The following is a 19,530-nucleotide window of genomic DNA, read 5'->3' on the forward strand; positions in this document are numbered from 1 at the left end:
CCTTTCACATTCTATGAAAAATTTCTTCCATGTTAACCTGGTAACAACCCCTGACCAACTTCTGTCTTCATACTCCACATTCCAAAATACCACCTTTGTGAATCCTCTCTGGATACTTTCTAAACATATCCTTGTCACAATGAAAACCAGATGACCAAATATCTATGCACAATAATCCATATGAGGCCTTATCAGGGTCGTATACAATGAAATCATAACCTCTTTATTTCTGCACGTCAAGGACCAGCATCATTGCCATTTTCCGATGTGATGACTTCACAGACCACTCCCAGATCACTCATCTCTTCTACCTCCTTCAGAGTTTCCAAGTGTATAGTTTGCATTCCATTGTTGCTTACTAAGTTTCAAAAACTTATACCTTCCAACATTGAACTACACTCTCTATCCAAAAAGAAACTGAACTTTTCAAAAATATAATAAACTAGTAGCACCACCTGTTGTATCTTTTTGTTGTCGAAAGCAGCAACCTTCATTAGTGTTGTGTCAATTGTTTATGACATTTGTTTCATTAGAAGCCGAATTATAGTGCCAAGAGTGACAGTGTTTTGATAAACGATCGAAAAATGAGTTTCAGAGAGCTGCGATTGACTTTTGTGTTAAACTTGGTAAAAGTTTTACCATAACACATCAAATGCTTCAAAATGCATACAGTGATGAATGCTTATCCATACTCAAGTTTATGAGTGGTTTAAACGATTTCAAAGTGATCGTGAGACCACTCCCAGAATTTTGCTTTACCTACCATGCTGGTAATTTCTTTTGCCTGTATTTTGTGTCCATGAGCTGATCTCCTTATATATATACACACACACACACACACCCTCCAAAGCATTTTCTTTCTTTTTTGCAACTCCTGCACTGCCTATCTATTGCATTACTTCAGACTGCCACCAGAGCTTGTTATAATCACTAACATTCATACAGTTCCACATAATGCTGCTTGTTAACTGAAAATTCTACAGCAATCTCTAAAGTCAAGATTCATGGTTTTATTTTGAGGCAATGTTGACTACATTGGTTATGAGTAAATTTCTAATTCTATGACCAGATCCAGCCCTGCCAAACATGAGTTCCAACCATGTGGTCTTTCCTCCTTCCAGTCTATGTCCCCATAGTTGAAGCCTCCCATAATATTTACTCAACATGATGTTGCACACTGTGGACAGACTAATGGAATGTAGCAATCCACAAGCCCCCAGTCAGTCATCACAGCAACCTCTCTCTCGTTCACTTAGTCAAGTAAAAGTATGGTCAGAATGCAAATGAAAAAAAAAAAAATTGCTGGTGGGAGTGGAGTGTTTCTTCACTGATTATATACAAGAAGAGAGGTATGGTGGGTGTTACGTGAGTCAGGAGAACCTTGCTCTGTGATGCCTTGGGCTCCATAAAAGTGTCTGATTGCCATCAACAAAACTAATGAGTTCTGTCAGAAAGCATAAGTGTAGTGTTTCAGATTGGAAATGGCAGCAGTCATTTTTTTAAAAATTGAACTGAGCCCACTTACATATATTTGCAACATGCGTGCATGCAATGCTGTGCTGTGGCTAGGAGGCACCCTTGTGCAGAACGTTTTCAGTGCCCCCATAAAATAGTTTCCATGAAACATTTTTGCGAAAAATTTTACTTTTTTAAAAGTACAAAGCAGTTTATACACATACATAAAAATAAATTTTATTTAACAATAGTAGAACAATAAGGAATTTTTAATAATAAAAATTTTAAAAAATATTTATTTCACTAATATATAAATACAACAGTATATGTGTGTGTGTGTGTGTGTGTATATATATATATATATATACACATATATATATAAACAAAAATTACTTTAATTTAATATAAAAAGAAATATTACATAACAAAGATAATTTGGAGATATGCTTTTAACTATATAACAATTAGGACAAATGTAGATTTATTTTACATATTTATCCCTCTTGCTTTAACCGCCACAAAATTTTTAATAATATCTTTAATGTCTAATGGATCCATGATATTATTTTCAATTGATATAATTGATAAATCCGTTAGACGCTCTCCAGACATTGTTGACTGCAAATAATTTTTTATTAGTTTCAGTTTTGAAAAACTTCTTTCACCTGATGCTACGGATATTGGTAATGATAAATAAATACACGTCACAATCGCAGTATTCAGAAACGTGTCGGTTAATTTATTTTCGTATATATAATTAAAAACATCCTGAGGAGCCGACTCTTTTTTAATAAAACATTGCAAAATTTTTAATTCCTCATATAAAGTCTTCTTCTTCCTAACATGGAATTTAGGCCAAGGGGCCTGTTCCTGGCTCATGCCATCTCTTTCTTGGTCTTCCGATTCTTCTTTTTCCACTTATTTTGTATCTATAATATTTTTGGTAGTCTGCTGTTGTCCATTCGATTTAAATGTTGTAGCCATTTTTGTTTATACTGTCTTATGTAGTAATTAATTGGCTTTATTTTCTGGGATTGTAAGATTTCTTCATTTGTTTTGAGGTCCCACTTGGTATATCCAGCTGTTTTTCTGAGGAACTTCATTTCTGCTGTTTGAATTCGTTTTTCATCTTTCCTTTTCATGGTCCATGTTTCGCTTCCGTAATAGTACAGTTGGTTTTGACAAGACATTGTATAGTCTGATTCTGGTGTATTTTTGTACTAGGGATGGCTTAAATATATTATTTATTATGCCATTTATTTTGACAAAGTTTGATATTTTAGTGTCTATGTCTTTTTCTTCTTCGTATGATAGATCACATCTTGTTCTAGTATTTTATTATATATCACTATTTTACTTCTTATTGGGTTTTCTCCTTTGAATGCCATTATTTTTGTTTTTTATTATATTGCTTTGAGATATCATTTAATGATTTTAATGATCTTTGTAAGTCATATGTTTTTTTTTGCTAATACTATTTGATCATCTGCAAATAGTAGTGTATCTATCTTCATTTGCAGGGTCATTTGTATACCAAATGGGTTATGCTGTTTCCAGATTGTCAATATTTCATTTATATATATATATATATATATATATATATATATATATATATATATATATTGAAAAGCAGAGGTGAGCGGGTACGTCCTTGTCGTACTCCTCTTGACATATCTTTCCATTCTGAGATGTGTTCTAATTTAACTGCTATTTTATTTCCTGTATATATTTCTTGAATAGATTGTAAAAGTTGGTTTGGTATGTTTAAATCGGTTAATATTTTAAACAATTTTTGTCTACTAATTTTGTCAAAGGCTTTTTCATAATCCATAAAGGCCACGTGTGTTTCTTTTTGTAATTATCTTCTCTTTTCTATTAATAATTTTAAAGTAAAAATTGGATCTATTCAGGATCGGCCTTTTCGGAAACCATTTTGTTCTTCTAGTAATGTGTCTTCTACAATGCTGCTTAGTTTCTCTTAATATTCCTGCATATATTTTATATCCTGCATTCAGCAGGCTAATTCCCCTATAATTATTTCAATTGTCTTTATTTCCTTTTTTTATAGATTGGGATAACCAGTGCTTTTTTCCAAGAGTTAGGGGTTTTTCCAGACATCCAAACCATATTAAAAAATTTCAGAAGTCTTTCATTAAATTTTTCACCTGCATTTTTGTATAGTTCTATATTTATATTGTCTTCTCCTGGTGTTTTCCTATTTTTCATCTTCTTTATTATATTTTTCAGTTCTAACATTGTGATATTTTCTATTAGGTCATTCTTTGTCTTATAAAATTTTATTTCATTGTTTTCGTCTGTCCAGAGATTTTGGAAATAGGTCACCCATTTTTCTAAATGTATTGTTTGTATTTTTATGTTTTCTTTTATTTCTTTATTCATGAATTTTATTACTTTATAGGTTTTGTGTTGTGGCTTAAATAAATCCTTTTCTAGTTCTGTTACGAAATTGTTTCATCTTTCTCTCTGTTTTTCCTTACTTCTCGTTTTGCAATTGCACTATTTCTTTTATACTCTATTTCTGCTTGTATTGTTTTGGAATTTAGCCATTTCTGGTAACTGTCCTTTTTGGTTTTTATTATATTTTCTATTTCTTTGTTCCAGTCTCGTAGTCCTCTTTTTCTAATCCATTTGTGCTTTATTCCTAAGGTTTCTATTGCTGCTTTTGTGCGAATTTCTTTCAAAATTTTCCATTCCTCTTCTATGTCATTTGATTCATGTGTGGTTTCTGTTTTTAGTTTGTGCATTTTTGATATTGTTGTCTAACTTGAGGATCCTGTAATGAAGAAATTTTGTAGCTTGGCTGGTAGGAATTTTCAATTCTATGTGTTTTTAGCCACTTTGGTTTAAATCGAATTTGTGCTGATACCATATAATGATCAGAGTTTAATTCAAAGCCTCCATATGCTCTTACGTCTAAAATTAACTCCGCTAATTTAAAATTTGTGATAACGTAGTCAATTACTGATTTGTATCCTCTGGCTGACCAAGTATATTTATGTATTTCCTTGTGTTTAAACATTGAATTCATTATTCTCATATTATTATAAATGACAAAATCGGACAATCTACGACCATTTTGATTACATGTATCTTCGCCAAATTTACCTATGTTTGTTTTGTATTTTTTGTTTCCTATTCTGGCATTTAAATCTCCTGTTAGCAGTAAATAGTCAGTTTTGTTTGTTTTATCTATGGCATCCTGTAATTCTTTATAAAATATATTATTGTTTTCTTCTTTTCCCTCTTCTGGTGCATATGCACCAATTATTGTTATGTGGCCTCTTAATGTCTTGAGTCTAATTTCTATTAGTCTTTCATTCAAATAGTTGTAATATACAATATTGTTCTTTAGGGATTTATGTACCATAATCATTATACCTGCTTTTGTTCTTTCTTCTTTTTTTTACCCCACTGTAGATTTGTATATAGTTGTTTGTTTCTTTTGTACCTTTTTGTTTTTTCTTTGTTTCTGTTACTATACATATCTTTATGTTAGCTTGGTTTAGTTGTTTATCAAGTTCTTCTTCTTTGTGTGCAATGCTTCTCACATTCCATGTTGCAATCTTCATTATGTGTTCCTTTTTCCAATTTCGTTTACCGTTTCCTGGGTTGTGGTCTTTTCCCTGACAGTCCGTCCGGCTTTTCTTTGCAGGGCAGGTTACTAACGCTGGGTAAGTCCAGTGGTAGGGCTGCTATCTAACGCCTCTGGACAGGCAGATCTAACAGCATTTACTCTGTTAGGGTGTTAAGGTTATACCGCCCATACTCGGTCGCCAGTGCCTCGTTTCTACTTTTAGAACAGGATGGACCACGGGAAGGTGAGGTTGATATTTGAGTGGGAGAGGCTATGTATTGCGCTTCACCACCCCTTCCACCCCCCTCAAATAAAGTCATACCATCAATATCGCGATTGTCAGAATCTTGATTGTCGCTCAGTTCTAAGTGCAAATATTTGCAATGTTTCATTAAACCTTCGTCGCTCCAATCTTTTAATTTGGTAATGTCTCTTATAACTTTAAAGTCCTCGCTATGTTGTTTTAAGAGTATGAATCTTTCCATGACTGAAGTTATTGTCGTGTCTAAAATCGCGACTAAAAAATTTATTTTAAACTTTTGTTTAGGATCATTCGTTGTCTCATCTGATGCTTCGTAACCAAAGATTTTTGTTTTTGTTATTTTGAGAATGTCTTGAAAAATAGGATCAATATTAAGATCGTTTACTACTTCTTTTGCAGTTCTAATAATATTTTCAAAATATTGGTCTGTTCGGCGAGTATTTAATTCTTGTATAACATAATCAAGATTTTCTGTAATTTTTCCTATATCAAATGTCGGATTCTGCATTATTTTGCTTGCAACATTTATGAGGTTTAAGATTTCGTACCAAACATAAACAGAGCAAATAAATTTAAACGAATAAATCTTTGAAATTAAGTTGTCTTCCTGAACTCTAGAATCGATATTCGATATCTTTAGTTTCATGTTCTGTAATATCAAAAAGAGCTTGATAAATTTCCTTAATATTATTTTTAAGTGGCTTTATTGCTTCTACTCTACTTTCCCACCTAGTAGCAGAAAGTGGTTTTAAATTTAAAACATGAATTTAATATAGCCCAACGCTTCACAGATATTGAAAAATAATTATATAATTCCTGTATTACCCCCAAAAAATTTGCAGTTTCACAGGATATCTTAGCTGCATCATTAACTACCAAATTTAATTAATGAGCAGCACACGGAATAAAAAAAGCCGTTGAATTTATTTCAAGGATATTTGAACTGTTATCATAAGCTTGGATTGAAAATCCAAAAAATGTTCATAAATTTCTGCTATATTTGTATCTTTATTTTGATTAACAAATCTAAGAACAACAGGTAATGGTTCTGTGTGGCTTATATCCGGAGTAGTGTTAAGAATTAATGAATAATATTTCGCCTCTTTAACCATTTCTAATTTTTTTGTTTTTGTTTTATAGCTTCAGAAATTATACGGATGATTTCATTTTGTATTTTATCACCTAAATAATGAGCCATATTCATTTTTTTGGTTGCAATGCAAGTTTTCTGCCATTATCGAATCAAATTTAGCGACAGTTTCTACTAATTAAAAAAAAAAATTGCCTTTATCATTTTCGAAAAGTTTTTGTGAAGAATCTCTAAAAGCTATACACTGTCTTAATAAATATTGTATTGTGTAGATTAACCTTCTATAACAGATTGCCAATATTTTTTCTCAGTTTCGTATAATCTTTGTTGTGTGCAATCAATAGTGCATTTCTTAATCAACGACATTTTAAGTTCGCTGTATTTTGAACAGTTTTTAATGTGCGCGGAACTTGTCTCGTGTATTTTTAGTATTTGACTCAAATATTGCCAATCGTTACAACCGTATTCATTAGTAAGTTGGGAATTTTGACTACCAAATATTTTGCAATGATAACAGAAAACCGAATTTCGTCATTTTGAATAAACTAAATAACTTCGTGAAAGTTTTTTCTCAATTTGCTAAAGTTCGATAATAGTATGAATCGGAAAACTTGCTGCCAGATTCATCTTTGGGAAATTCTTTATTAACTACTTGACGCGGGCAGTCCCCAACGAAACAATCTCTAACTTTAGTAGTTATATGATTTGGCCAAGTATTTGGATCATTAACATCAAAATTTAAGGTAAAATTTGAAGTTTCTGCTTTCGCTGAATCGGAATCCAATATTTCTTCTGCTGCAACTTCTGTAGACAATCCAGTCAGGCCAGTTTCATTTCCGCATGTAATATTTGTTTCTTCATAGTTGTCCTCTCTTTTTTTTTTTTTTTTTTCTGTAGTAGAGCTACACGGAATATTTGCTTCGTCAGAACTTTCTGTTCTTCGTTTTTTATGTGGTCCTGAAGTTAAACATTTATCCAGTGATCCGGCCAATTTATGTTCCAGTTGTTCTCGTTGCAATTGTCTTTTCCTGTTTTGTGCACCAGATACCTTCTTAGGTTCTTTTTTCCGACGTCTAGGGTTAACATACTTGGTTAGACTTTTAAATAAGAAGAGCGGTAAAAGTTGTTCGCCAAAATAAATAATTTCTGAAATTTCCCCTTAAACTTATTTTTTAAGGTGAATGGCCCAAAACTGACTATTTTTTTTATTACAGAATTTGATATTCCAGATGTTCTGAATAATAAATATGCTAACATTTTTTTTTTTTTGAAAATTAACATTTAGAGATATTAGCCACTGAGTAATTTCTCAGTGATATATATTTGATTTTTTTACATTCTGGTAATTGTTTAATAATTAAGAAATTTCTTGAATATTAAAATTATTTATTAAAGAAATTAGTAAAAGGACGCCAACCCTTCCAACCAGAACAAGAAGAAATATATAAATAAATCTCTTATTGAAAATTATTTATTTTCTAGACGTCTACCAAACATAACATAAAAATCTTTCGTTTTCAAAATAAGATAACTAAATTGAAACAGTTTAACTGAGTTTCAAACTTAGCAAAAATATAATAGACGTACTTATTTTACGTGAATAATAATACAAATGCAAAAAAAAAAAAAAAAAAATTACTAAACAATATGTTTTATAAAATAAATATATTTTATAAAACAAAAGGCAACTGCAGTAACACTAACGCACAAAATGAAATGATGCAAAATACATCAAAAAAAGTATCAAGAAAGGGCCAATTGCAGTATGTGTAAACAAACTTAGATCATCTAAAGAGTTTTATTGCTCATAAGTAACCTGTATTTATTAATTAAAGTCGAGCCGCGTCATCCTGATGCCCCGATAAGAACGGCGATATTCTACCTCGCATATATACGTGATTTTTAGCTATGGTCCCTCATCAGCGACCCGTATATATACGGGATAATCGGTTAAGGGGTTACGAAGAAAATAATAGGTAAATTGATAAAAAAAAAAAAATGAAAATTATTCAACTATACAACAAAAATAACAGTCATTTACAATTTATTTTTTTAAGAAAATGTTATAAATGTTTTTCGTGAAAACTAGAGGTTCAATTAAACTCAAAATTTATTTTGTCTGGTAAATTTTACCAACCTTTTTATTTTAAAGTCTCGCTGTCGAGCTTTCTGTCTGTAGATGGCAGTGTAACTAAATCGTACTTACCGGGTGCGAAATTTAAGGATGTAAGTGCCTGTGTAGCTCAGTGGATGTGGCGTTTGCATACCACCGCGCTAGGCCGCACGAAGGAAGTCTTGGTTTCGAGTCTAGTCGGCGACTAGAGGAAATTTTTCTAAGCCTTTTTTCGACCGGTTCCCGAGTTAGTCGATCTCTGGCACGGGCAAGCAGGTTTTTCCTCCCGGAAACTCGGGTTTTTCGTCCTGTAAATTCAAGAAAATCGACCGTAGAACCCACATTATTTCAGACATTAAATATATTGTGTTAGGGTTAGAGACCACGAGATGGCGGCACATTTGAGCCGTCTCTCTTCACTGCGTACCGCTTAATTAGTGATAGCCTTGGGCCATCTGTCTCTGATTGGGTACCAGTGGAGATTGAACTGCCCACTCAGTCTCCAAAAGTTAGATAGGGCTAAATGGCCTCGCCTACTCCCGTATATACGGGAATAAAAAGGCGTTAGCTGATTTTTTTTTTTTTTTAAGTGCGAGTATTAGAGTGCAAAAACAGAGGGTGAAAGAATTAATAATTGTGGCAGGTACGAATGAATTGAAAGGTGATAAATTTTTTATGAGAGAGGACTTGAAAGTATTGTTAAAGGTAGCGAAAGAAAAGAGTGACAGAGTTAGAATGGTTAGTCTGTTGCCGCGGTATGACAGAGAGGAGTTTAGGAGGAGGGCCATAATCGCAAATGACATTATGCGTAGGTTATGCAGACGGTGTGGTGTGGAATGAGTTTGAAGGGCGAAAGGACTTATACAAGATGGATGGCCTGCATTTGAATGGACTTGGTGTGCGGAGACTGGAAAGAGTGTTGCTGAATGAAGTGAAAATGGATGTGCAAAACCAGGGAAACTAAAACTACCAAGGAGGGGGGGGGGGAATGGATACGCAGACATCAGTGAGACAGATGAGTGTAAGAATATATATAATGTACCCGAGCCAGCACTAAGGACAAAAAATGGGAATGGGTCATTTAGAATAACGTATCAATATAGGGGTGGGACTAAGGGATCACTGCATTTCATGTATACTAATGCCAGGAGTATTAGGAACAAGAAGGAAGAATTTTTGGCCTTGATTGGCTCTTCCTGGCCTCAGGTTATTGGCATTAGTGAAACATGGCTGACGGAAGAAGTTATAGTTAGTGGGATAGAATGTGTAGGTTATAGTGTGTTTAGGAGGGACAGAGAGAATAAAATGGGGGGAGGGGTATTATTGATGATAGCTGATGAACTGCAGCCAAGGAGATTTGAAGTTGTATCGCAGGATAGTGAAAGGAGCTCGTTTGAGGCTATTTGGTGTGAGATTGAGACTGGTAGAATAAAATATACAGTTGGGTGCTGCTATAGACCAGGTGATGGAATAGATGGTGGGGATAGTATGCATAGGCAAATTGATGAAATGAGTGGAAGGAGGGTAATTATTATGGGGGATTTCAACTATGGTAACATTGATTGGAAGGAGGAGAGGACACATGTGAGGAAGGAAAAGGATTTTATTCAATTATTAAGGGATAACTATCTGAGACAGCATGTAATTGAAAATACTAGGGGTGTGAGAGTGCTTGACCTGGTAATAGTATCTGAGAATTTGACTGTAATGAATATGACCATGTTGCTACATTCCATACCTTTAGCCACCTGGGAGGTGGCTAAAGGTGTGGAATTTTCGATTAAGACAGGGTATATGTGGAATTACCGTGCTGGCAAGTATGAGGAGATTGCTTATCTCCTCCTACTGATCCAAACTTAGGAGATTGCTTGGATCAGTGCCATGGCATGTACAACTGCAAGGGCTGGACGTCGATAGAGCATGGGAAGTGGTCAAGGAGCATTTACAGGAGGCAATGGCTGATTGTATACCTAGGGGCCGAATAGTAAAACAAGTAGGGGTTAAATGGATGAATAACACCATTAAGCTTCAGCTGCAAAAAAAAAGAAACAACTGTGGAGTGTGGTAAAAAAAGCAAAAGCGGATTATGAAAGGAAACTAGCTTTGCAAGCAAAAGAGAATCCAAAACAGTTCTTTCAATATGATGCAAGCAAGAAAAAACTGTACACAGCAAAATGATTTTAAGGAATGACGATGGTAAGGAGGTCACTAAATCAGTCGATATAGTGGAGTTACTGAGCGCGCACTTTGCAAAAGCATATCATCCAGGTGGTGACATTGAAAAAGTGAAGGAACCATTAGTTTATACGGGAATAGTGATGAATGAAGTGGAGGTGACTAGTTTATTACAGAACCTTAATGTGAACACATCTGTGGGATTGGATGGTATACCGGCACGGGTCTTGCGTGAAGCGGCTAAAGAATTATCAATGCCCTTGACCATGTTGTTTAATCCGAGTCTCAGGTCTGGCTTAGTCCCGAAGGTGTGGAAAGAGGGGAAAATAGTTTCACTGCATAAAGGAGGATCCAAGACAACGGTTGCAAATTACCGACCGATCACCATATCAGGAGTCGTTGTCAAGGTCTTAGAGAAAGTAGTCAAGGGAAAAATACAGGAATGGATTGATGAAAACGAGATACTGTACAGGGGACAGCATGGCTTTGTGAAGGGTAGATCATGCTTCAGTAACTTGCTCAAGTTTTATAACAAGGTGATGGCTGAACTGGATAAGGGAAATGGTTTTACAGTGATACTGCTGGACCTGGCAAAGGCGTTTGACAGGATACCACATGGAATACTAATCCGTAAACTACAACATATGGGAATGAATATAGGGTTGGTGAGATGGATAGGTGGTTGGTTGATGGAGAGATATCAAAGAGTAGTTTATTCAGGAGTAGAGTCCAAAAGACGGCCTGTGACTAGTGGTGTGCCACAGGGTTCTGTTCTTGGACCACTGCTGTTTAATCTGTTCATTAACGATATAGGGAAGGATCTAAGTGGAACAATCCATTTGTTCGCTGATGATGCAAAGTTGGGTAGGGCAATAGTGAATGCAGAAGATGTCAAAGTCATGCAGGATGACTTAGATAGATTGGAGTTCTGGGCTAAGGAGAATGGATGTCAATTTAATGTGACAAAATGTAAGGTTATGCATTTTGGGGTGAAAAGATTAGCAGCAGTATACCACATTAATGGAACTGTACTCCAAGAGATTGATGAGGCCAGGGACTTGGGAGTGTTGGTGGATAAGGAGATGAAGTTTAGGGGGCACACTGGAAAAGTAGCTAAATCAGCTCATCAACTCACTTGGTTGTTGAAAAATACCTTGAAGAGCAGAGACAAGCAAGTTATTGTACCTCTGTACCGAGCCTTGATAAGACCTCATCTCGATTACTGTGCCCAGATTTGGTCACCTCGGTTCCTTCTTGATGGGGAGGAGGTGGAGAGGATCCAGAGGCGAGTGACTAAAATGATAACAGGTCTATGGAATGAACCATATGAGAACAGGTTGAAGATTTGTGGGTTGCAGAAACTAGTTGATAGGCGGAGGAGGGGAGATATGATTGAGGCATTCAAATTGCTAAAGGGATTCTATAGGATTAATTCAGAGGATATTTTTGAGATTAGGACTGGTGGTGGGAGAACTAGGGAACACCTATGGAAGCTGGGCAAGAGTGTGGTTAGCAGGGGTGTTAGAGCTGGGTTCTTTACTTTTAGAGTGATAAATGAGTGGAATAAGCTGCCAGAGTCTGTTGTGGGTGCTATGACGGTGAACGAGTTCAAGACAAGGTATGATAGATACTGTGAGAATGTAATCGCATAGTTGTGTGGACATGATGTTTAGGGCCTCCCTCGATGAGTCTAAGGACTCCTGTAGTCGCCCGAAATAATAATAATAATTTCTGTCGAAAAAAAATCAATTATGTTGCTTTCTTACCTTCCAAATTTGCAGAACAATGTCACTGTTTCAGTCACAATCACACACCCACAAGGGGCAAAGCACAACATAAGAATGCATTCACGGTCTGTCTTAAACAAAAATATAATAAACAATCGAGAATTTATACAATTTTCGCTGAGTCCATGCTTACTCTGAAATAAAATCTGTGGTAATATTGATAACGTTTCAATTCAAACAAATTATAATAAAACTGATGATGTTTTAAGTTAAAAAATATTGTTAGATTATTAGCAATTCATAATAATTTGACTGATTTTGAATTTCATTTTTGTTGCATTAATTATAATTTATAATTGTGTAATTTACATAGTACGATGTAATTCAAGAATAAGAAAATTTATATATATATATATATATATATATATATATATATTATTATTATTATTTCCCGTGATGAAATGCCACCCCCTCATCTTCAAGCGCCCTTGTGCTGGGTACAATCTTCACTACCGCACTACATGACCCTGTGTGCATGCACGCACACAGTAATACATGGTATATTAATTCATTCACGTAGTTTCACATTCATATAGAATGAAATGCGGAACTAAAGTTCTATTAATGTTGCCAAATTAGTTGAAGCTAACGAATTGAAATTAATTAATAATATACATTTGGAAGTTTCTCAGTATAATATTATTTATCAGTAAAATTTAGTACTGTGTTCATTTTAAACTAGCAAGAAATTACATAAAAATGACGGTTTGGATATCCCTTTTAGGAAGAAGATCATTTGGATTTTGCAGTACATAGAACAGAATCATTTAATCAGGCAACAGCTAATGTTTTAAGAGATTGTGAAATGATGAGCAAACTTGAAAACTATATAGTAAAGTGAACCTTTATTGTGCACAAATGTATATTAAACTGTTTGCTTCAAGAGATTTATGATTCAGAAAAACATCTCACATAATATATGCAGTATATGTACTTATGTAAATAAAGTCATGCTTATTCAATTTAGAAAAAAGAATTTCGTTCTGTTAGATTTTGTTATTTAACTCTAAATAAAGTTAAAATTTCTTGATATTTTATTTACTGTGCCTTATTAAAAAAATTCATTATTTTTATTAGAATTGATTTATGAAGTCTGCTATATTAATTTAATTGCTTTGTGTTGTTTCTTTTGTTGGTCATTATTAGAATTGACTTGAACTATGTATATTGCATAATTATTATAATGAACCAATAACATAGTAACAAACTTATACTCTTCTGATTGGCCAAAGAGATCATGTATTCAATATTTAACTTGCAGGCTGTGGATTCATTTCCCACTGTGGGCATAGATATTCGTGAATTGCTTTAGTTAGTAGATGAACTATATTATCCAGCTCAAGATCACCCATCTGCTTAATGGAGTCCTGAAATTCCATGGAAAAGTTCCACGAGCAGTTTTTTCAATTATCTAAGCTTTAGCATACTCACAGTTGAGTGGGGATTGAGTTGGACTGTTTTTGAATTACAGCCAGAGCACTTAAGGCTATGAGGCCAGTGTATTATGTCAGTAAAGTGCATATGTTTTCTGTTCAGTTGGCCTACTCTCTCTCTCTCTTTTTTTTTATGTTGGACTCACATACAAGAGGTTGGGTAGTCAATCTATAGTACTTTTCACAGAACAGTGTGGATCTAGACTGGAAAGTCGAAAAATATTCCAAAGGAAGGCAATGGTAAACCACCTCGGTACCTTGCCAAGAACATTCTATGAACATACCAAAAATGAGAAAGAATGATATGGTGCTGGATGGTAAAACCCCCTCCCCCCGGGCCTAAAGGCATGCAACTGGGGAAGAACAGAGGGCTTCAACAAGTAGAACTAGTTTTTATGATGTGTCAAGGTCAAACCCGGAAGGAAGCTTGGTCACAGATGTTTCTGGTTGGAAAAGGGAGGCTCCCTGTTTCACAAGAAACCACAACATTGAAACTTGAAATGTTAGAAGTGTGAACCAAGGTAAGCTGGAAATAATAAAGATGGAAATGGAGCACAAGAAGCTGGATATATTGGGAATAAGTGAACTTAGAGACAGGAATGGGCCATTTTCAGTCAAGGGACTATATGGTGTATTGCTCAGGAGATGAGACAAGTGGTAAAAATAGAGTATCTTTCTTACTCAGGTAAAGATGGCTAGGTATGTATTAGTTTGTAATCCAGTGAGTGACAATCATTTCTCTTAGTCAGTGAACATCCAATGAATATGACCATCATACAGGTTTATGCACCCACTACAGAGGCATCAGAAGAAGACATTGAAGAATTTTAAGGCAAGTTGCAAGAAGTGATAGATGCAACACCAAAGCGAGATTTATGGCTAGTTATCGGATATTGGAATGCAAAAGTGAGAGGAACAAGGAATAACAGGTCATTTTGGTCTAGGTATTCGTAATAACACTGCAGGGAAGAGACTAGTTGAGTTTAGTGCAGAAAATTGTTTGTTTCTTGAAACACCTGCTTTAAACAGCACAAACAGAGATTGCACACATGGATATCACCTGATGGACAATACAGAAATCAAATTCACTGTATACTTGGACATAGACAATGGAGAAGTGCGATTCAGTCTGTCAAGACTTTTCCAGGTGTAGGCTGTGGAACAGACCATGAATTATTAGTGACTAAAATACATGTGAAATTACAAAAACTGAAAACATCACAAATGTCGATCAGATATGATTTTGGAAACACTCGCTGAATAAATATAATATTAGTATACAGAACAGATTCAACACACTCAATTTGTGTGAAAGAGAACCAGATGAACTATGGGAAGAGATTAAAGATATAATTAAAACAGAAGCAAAGAAGAATATTTCAACAGTTTGTTAGAAGAAGTTTAAATGGCTGTCAGAAGATGCCATCAAAACTGCTCAGGAAAGGAGAAAAATGGGAATTTTTGAGGAAGTACGGCATTTGAATGCAGAGTTTCAACGATAATCCAGAAGAGACAAGGGAAAATACTGTAACCAGAAATGCCAACAAATAGAAGACCAAAACAGGAAAGGAAAAACAGATCTTTTCAAAAAAAATCAGGGAACTGACAGAGAAGTTTAGTGCCAAGGTGATAATTTTGAAAAGTAAACACATAGGATATCTTACAGGAGTACAGACATCAAAGAAAGATGAAAAGAGTATACAGAAGCCCTTTACAGAAAGGACTCCAAAATTACTGAGAAATTTGAACAGCAGGATTATACACAGGAGCCAGTTCCACTGGAGAGTGGGGTGAGGTGGGCCCTGCAACAGCCATCCAGTAAGAAAGCACCAGGAGGGGATGGAATACCTATTGAACTGCTCAAAACCCTGGGAGATGAGGCAGTTAAAATTTAACAGCTCTATGTCAGCAAATTTGGATCATAACTGCATGGCCTAGGAAATGGAAAAAATCAATTTATATACCTTTATTGAAGAAAGGCGATGCAAGAGCGCAAAAATTAGAGAACTATAGCACTGATTTCTCATGCAAGTAAAGTCTTACTTAAGATCATTCAGAAAAGATTGGAACCATTGATGAAGAGAGAAATGCCAGATGAAAAGGCAGAGGAACAAGAGATCAGATCACCAATGTGAGATGGATAATAGAAATAGCACAAGAATATCAAAAGAATGTCTACCTTTGTTTCCTTGACTATAGCAAGGCTTTTGAGTCTGTAGATCATGTGTTAAGAACAATGGTAGTACCAGAGCATTTCATTATCCTTCTGAGGATAATGAAATGCTCTGGTACTCCCATAGATGCATTTGAATTATGGGTTTGGAGACGCTTACTAAGAATACCATGGACTGCAAAGCAAACCAATAAATCAGTGATAGACAGAATAAAGTCAGATTGCTCCCTCGAAGCTATGATCATCAAGCAAAAATTGTCTTATTATATGAGCAAATGACAGTCTGGAGAAGATGATGCTTGCTAAAGTTGATGGAAGTAGGAGACGAGGAAGACGAATAATTAGATAGGTGGATGGAGTTAAAGAAGCAACTGGAATGAGCTTGGAAATTCTGAAAGATATGGTCAGGGACAGATCTGAATGGAGAATGTATGTTCATAGAATCTCCAGGAGTCGAAAATGACTCGATGGAACATAAAAACAACGTGTTCATCTGAAACAGCATCAACAATAATGTGATGAGAAATCTGAGCTTATTCGATGAGTAAAAACCCTCTTACAAGATTTAATTGATTTACTTCTCTTAACAAAGTGTATACCATTGTATCTTATCCAGCAGAGCACCATATTCATTGTGAAGACTTCAAAATTTTCAAAATGAATATTCATATTCATTTTGAAAATTATTTGCGAACAACAATGACCCAAGAAAGATTGGTTGATCTAGCAACTTTAGCGATAGAGGCGGACACCGCTTATAATTTAAATTTAGAGGAGCTTAAAAACAGTTTTATTGCGCGATATCCCCGTAGCGCAAACATTTAATTACGATTATTATTTAATTGTTTTGCATTAATGTTTCTCTTGTAATAAAAACAAAACAACAATTGGAGATTTTCTTATATTTTTGTCTTATAACCCATCAGGGGTGATATTTAATTCTTTGCCTCAGAGCGCGATCTAATCTGATGACGGGTCTTTTCACATCTATCTTATCCTAGCATAAACATATTACATCCTTCTCTTTGTCTCTTCCACTCATGGCGGGTGGAAGAGACAAAGTTGAGGTTGAGTTCCTCAAAGACGAATTCTTGCCATTTCTTTCCTTCTGCTCTCTTTTTACGAAGTTCTGTTATGGAGGTTAAGTGGGTGCTTTCTTTAATGCTGTCAATCCTGTCCTTCAATTCTACAATTTAATAATATGTTTGGTAGCTCTTCTGGGTTCATTCTTGAAACATGTCCAAACCTGCTTAGTTGGCTCTTATTTAGTGCTGTAATTATTATTTCTTTAAAGTTAAGTTCTTCTCTGACTTTTTCATTTGTTTTTCTTTCTGACCAGCTTGTTCTATTGATTTTTCTTAGACATTTCATTTCAAAATCATTAAGTCTATCCATTTCTTTCTTTCTTAAGATCCAGCATTCTGAGCCATAGAATACTGTGGGAATTATCATTGTTTTATGTATCTTTAATTGTTCCATTTTTTTTTTTTTTAGTCTGCCCATTATTCTCTTCTCTTCTTAAGTATTCTGCAATTGAGCAGGTTCTTCTCTTAGTAGCAAAAACTTTCCTTCACTCTCTTTTGTTCTGAGCCTTCTCTTTCAAGGTTGTGTACCTCTCTCCATTCAGCATGTCATCTAGCATGGTTTTTCTTACTCTTCCTCTGGATCTTTTCCCGTCTATTTTTCCTTCGATAGCATCTCTGATGATTCCATTTCCTCTCAGAATATGTCCGATCCAGTTTCCCTTTCTTCTTTTTATCCTCTTTAACAGACTTCTTTTACTCTTTTTAGGAGACCTCTTCATTAGTTATTTTATCTGCCCATTTGATTTTTTCCATCCTTATCCAAATCCACATCTGAAAGCTTTCCAAAATCTTAATTTCTTCTTTCTTTAATGTCCAAGTTTCAGCTGCATAGAGGACGACACTCCATATATAACATTTTATTAGTCTTTTCTTTAGGTTCCGGTCCATTTTACTTCTGAATAAATTCCATTTTCCATTAAAGGCATCTCTTTCCATCACTATTCTATTGTGCCACTGTTCTATGCTTTTATGTCACTCTTACATCTTCCATCACTGCTAATCACCCTTCGTAAATATTTAAATGTCTTTACTTGATTCAATTTTTCCCCATTTATTCTGATATCCATACTTTCCTCTTTCCTTGCTATTTTCATTACCTTTGCTTTTCTTATGTTAATTTTCATTCCATAATCGATACAGGAGTCCAGTAATCTGTTCAACAGATGTTGTAGTCCTGTTTCAATATTTGATAATAATGCCTTGTCATCTGCGTATCTTATTGCAAATATCTGTCTACCTCCAATCTTTATTCCTTCTGAATTCTCCAGTGCTTCTTTTAACATTGCTTCGGAATACATGTTAAACAAAACTGGTGACAGAGAACAGCCTTGTCTTACTCCTCATCCAATGATACCTGGTTCTGTTGTAACATATATGTCTTTCATCATAGCAGTTATTTTCTATACCGCTAGCTCGAACTCCATTTCGCTTTTGATTTATACCTCTTGCTTTTTTGTCCATTTCGCTTTTGATTTATACCTCTTGCTTTTTTGTTCTGTCATAATTTTCCATTTCTTCACATTGTTTTTTAAGCCAATCTTCTCTTCTTTCTGGTTCCCTTCTCAATTTGTCATTCAGAGTTCTGTATTGTATTTTCCCTTCTGGGGTGTCTTTATTTTTCTATTTTCTTTCTTTCTTTCATTAGAGAAATCATCTCATTAGTTATCCAAGGTTTTCTTATCCTTTTAGCTCTTACATATCCAATTTCTTCTTTTGCAATCTTCTTTATTTCCTCTTTAACTTGTTCCTATTTCTTTTCTGGATCTTCAGTTTTGACAAAACTTGTTTCCTCTAATTCTTTCTCCAATCTATTTCCAAATTCCTGGGTATATATTTTAATTTCTCTAAGTTCCATTTTTTCCCTTTTGATAGCTTCTTTTATCTTCTTTAGTTTCACATTTATTTCTATGAATAGTAGGTTGTGGTTCAGAGTAAATATCAGCTCCAGGATGCATACATGCATTTTTTATACTATTCTTGTATCTTTGCTTTATTATAATATAATCAATTTGATACTTTTCCGTATCTCTGGGTTTTTCCATGTGTATAGTCTTCTCTTAGTTATACAAATTAAGTTGTTATGTATATATAAACTCATGTATATATAATCTCATATACCTTATGTATATATAAACGTAAGCCTATGTTAGTTTATCATGCGCAAAATCCAAAATCTAACATTATTGAAGAAATCAGCACAATTGGAAAAGAACTTGATTTAATGAAGTGGATAATGAAGATGTGAGAAACTTGCCCGATTTCCATTCAGAACAGTTAAGCGAGAATGACCTCCTTCAACTAGAAGAACAGCATGCATATGAAGAAGATAAGGTGTGCGAACAAGAAGCTAACTGCAAAAGAA

General features: G+C 34.6%; 1 protein-coding gene across 1 annotated transcript in view; it reads left to right on the forward strand.

The window, feature by feature from the left end:
- LOC150098320 (cilia- and flagella-associated protein 157-like) overlaps window positions 1–13,439 on the forward strand; it is a 210,169-nt gene extending 196,730 nt beyond the window's left edge. The window contains exon 12 of the mRNA XM_090405148.1: window positions 13,202–13,439. Coding sequence (XP_090261274.1) covers window positions 13,202–13,318 — 117 coding nt within the window. The 3' untranslated portion in view covers window positions 13,319–13,439. The remainder of the gene's footprint in view (window positions 1–13,201) is intronic.
- Window positions 13,440–19,530: the final 6,091 nt, after the last annotated feature.

This window comes from Typopeltis vanoorti, chromosome 15, assembly GCF_054136105.1.
Source record: "Typopeltis vanoorti isolate ZY-2024b chromosome 15, IOZ_Tvanoo_1.0, whole genome shotgun sequence".
Taxonomy (NCBI): Eukaryota; Metazoa; Arthropoda; class Arachnida; order Uropygi; family Thelyphonidae; genus Typopeltis; species Typopeltis vanoorti.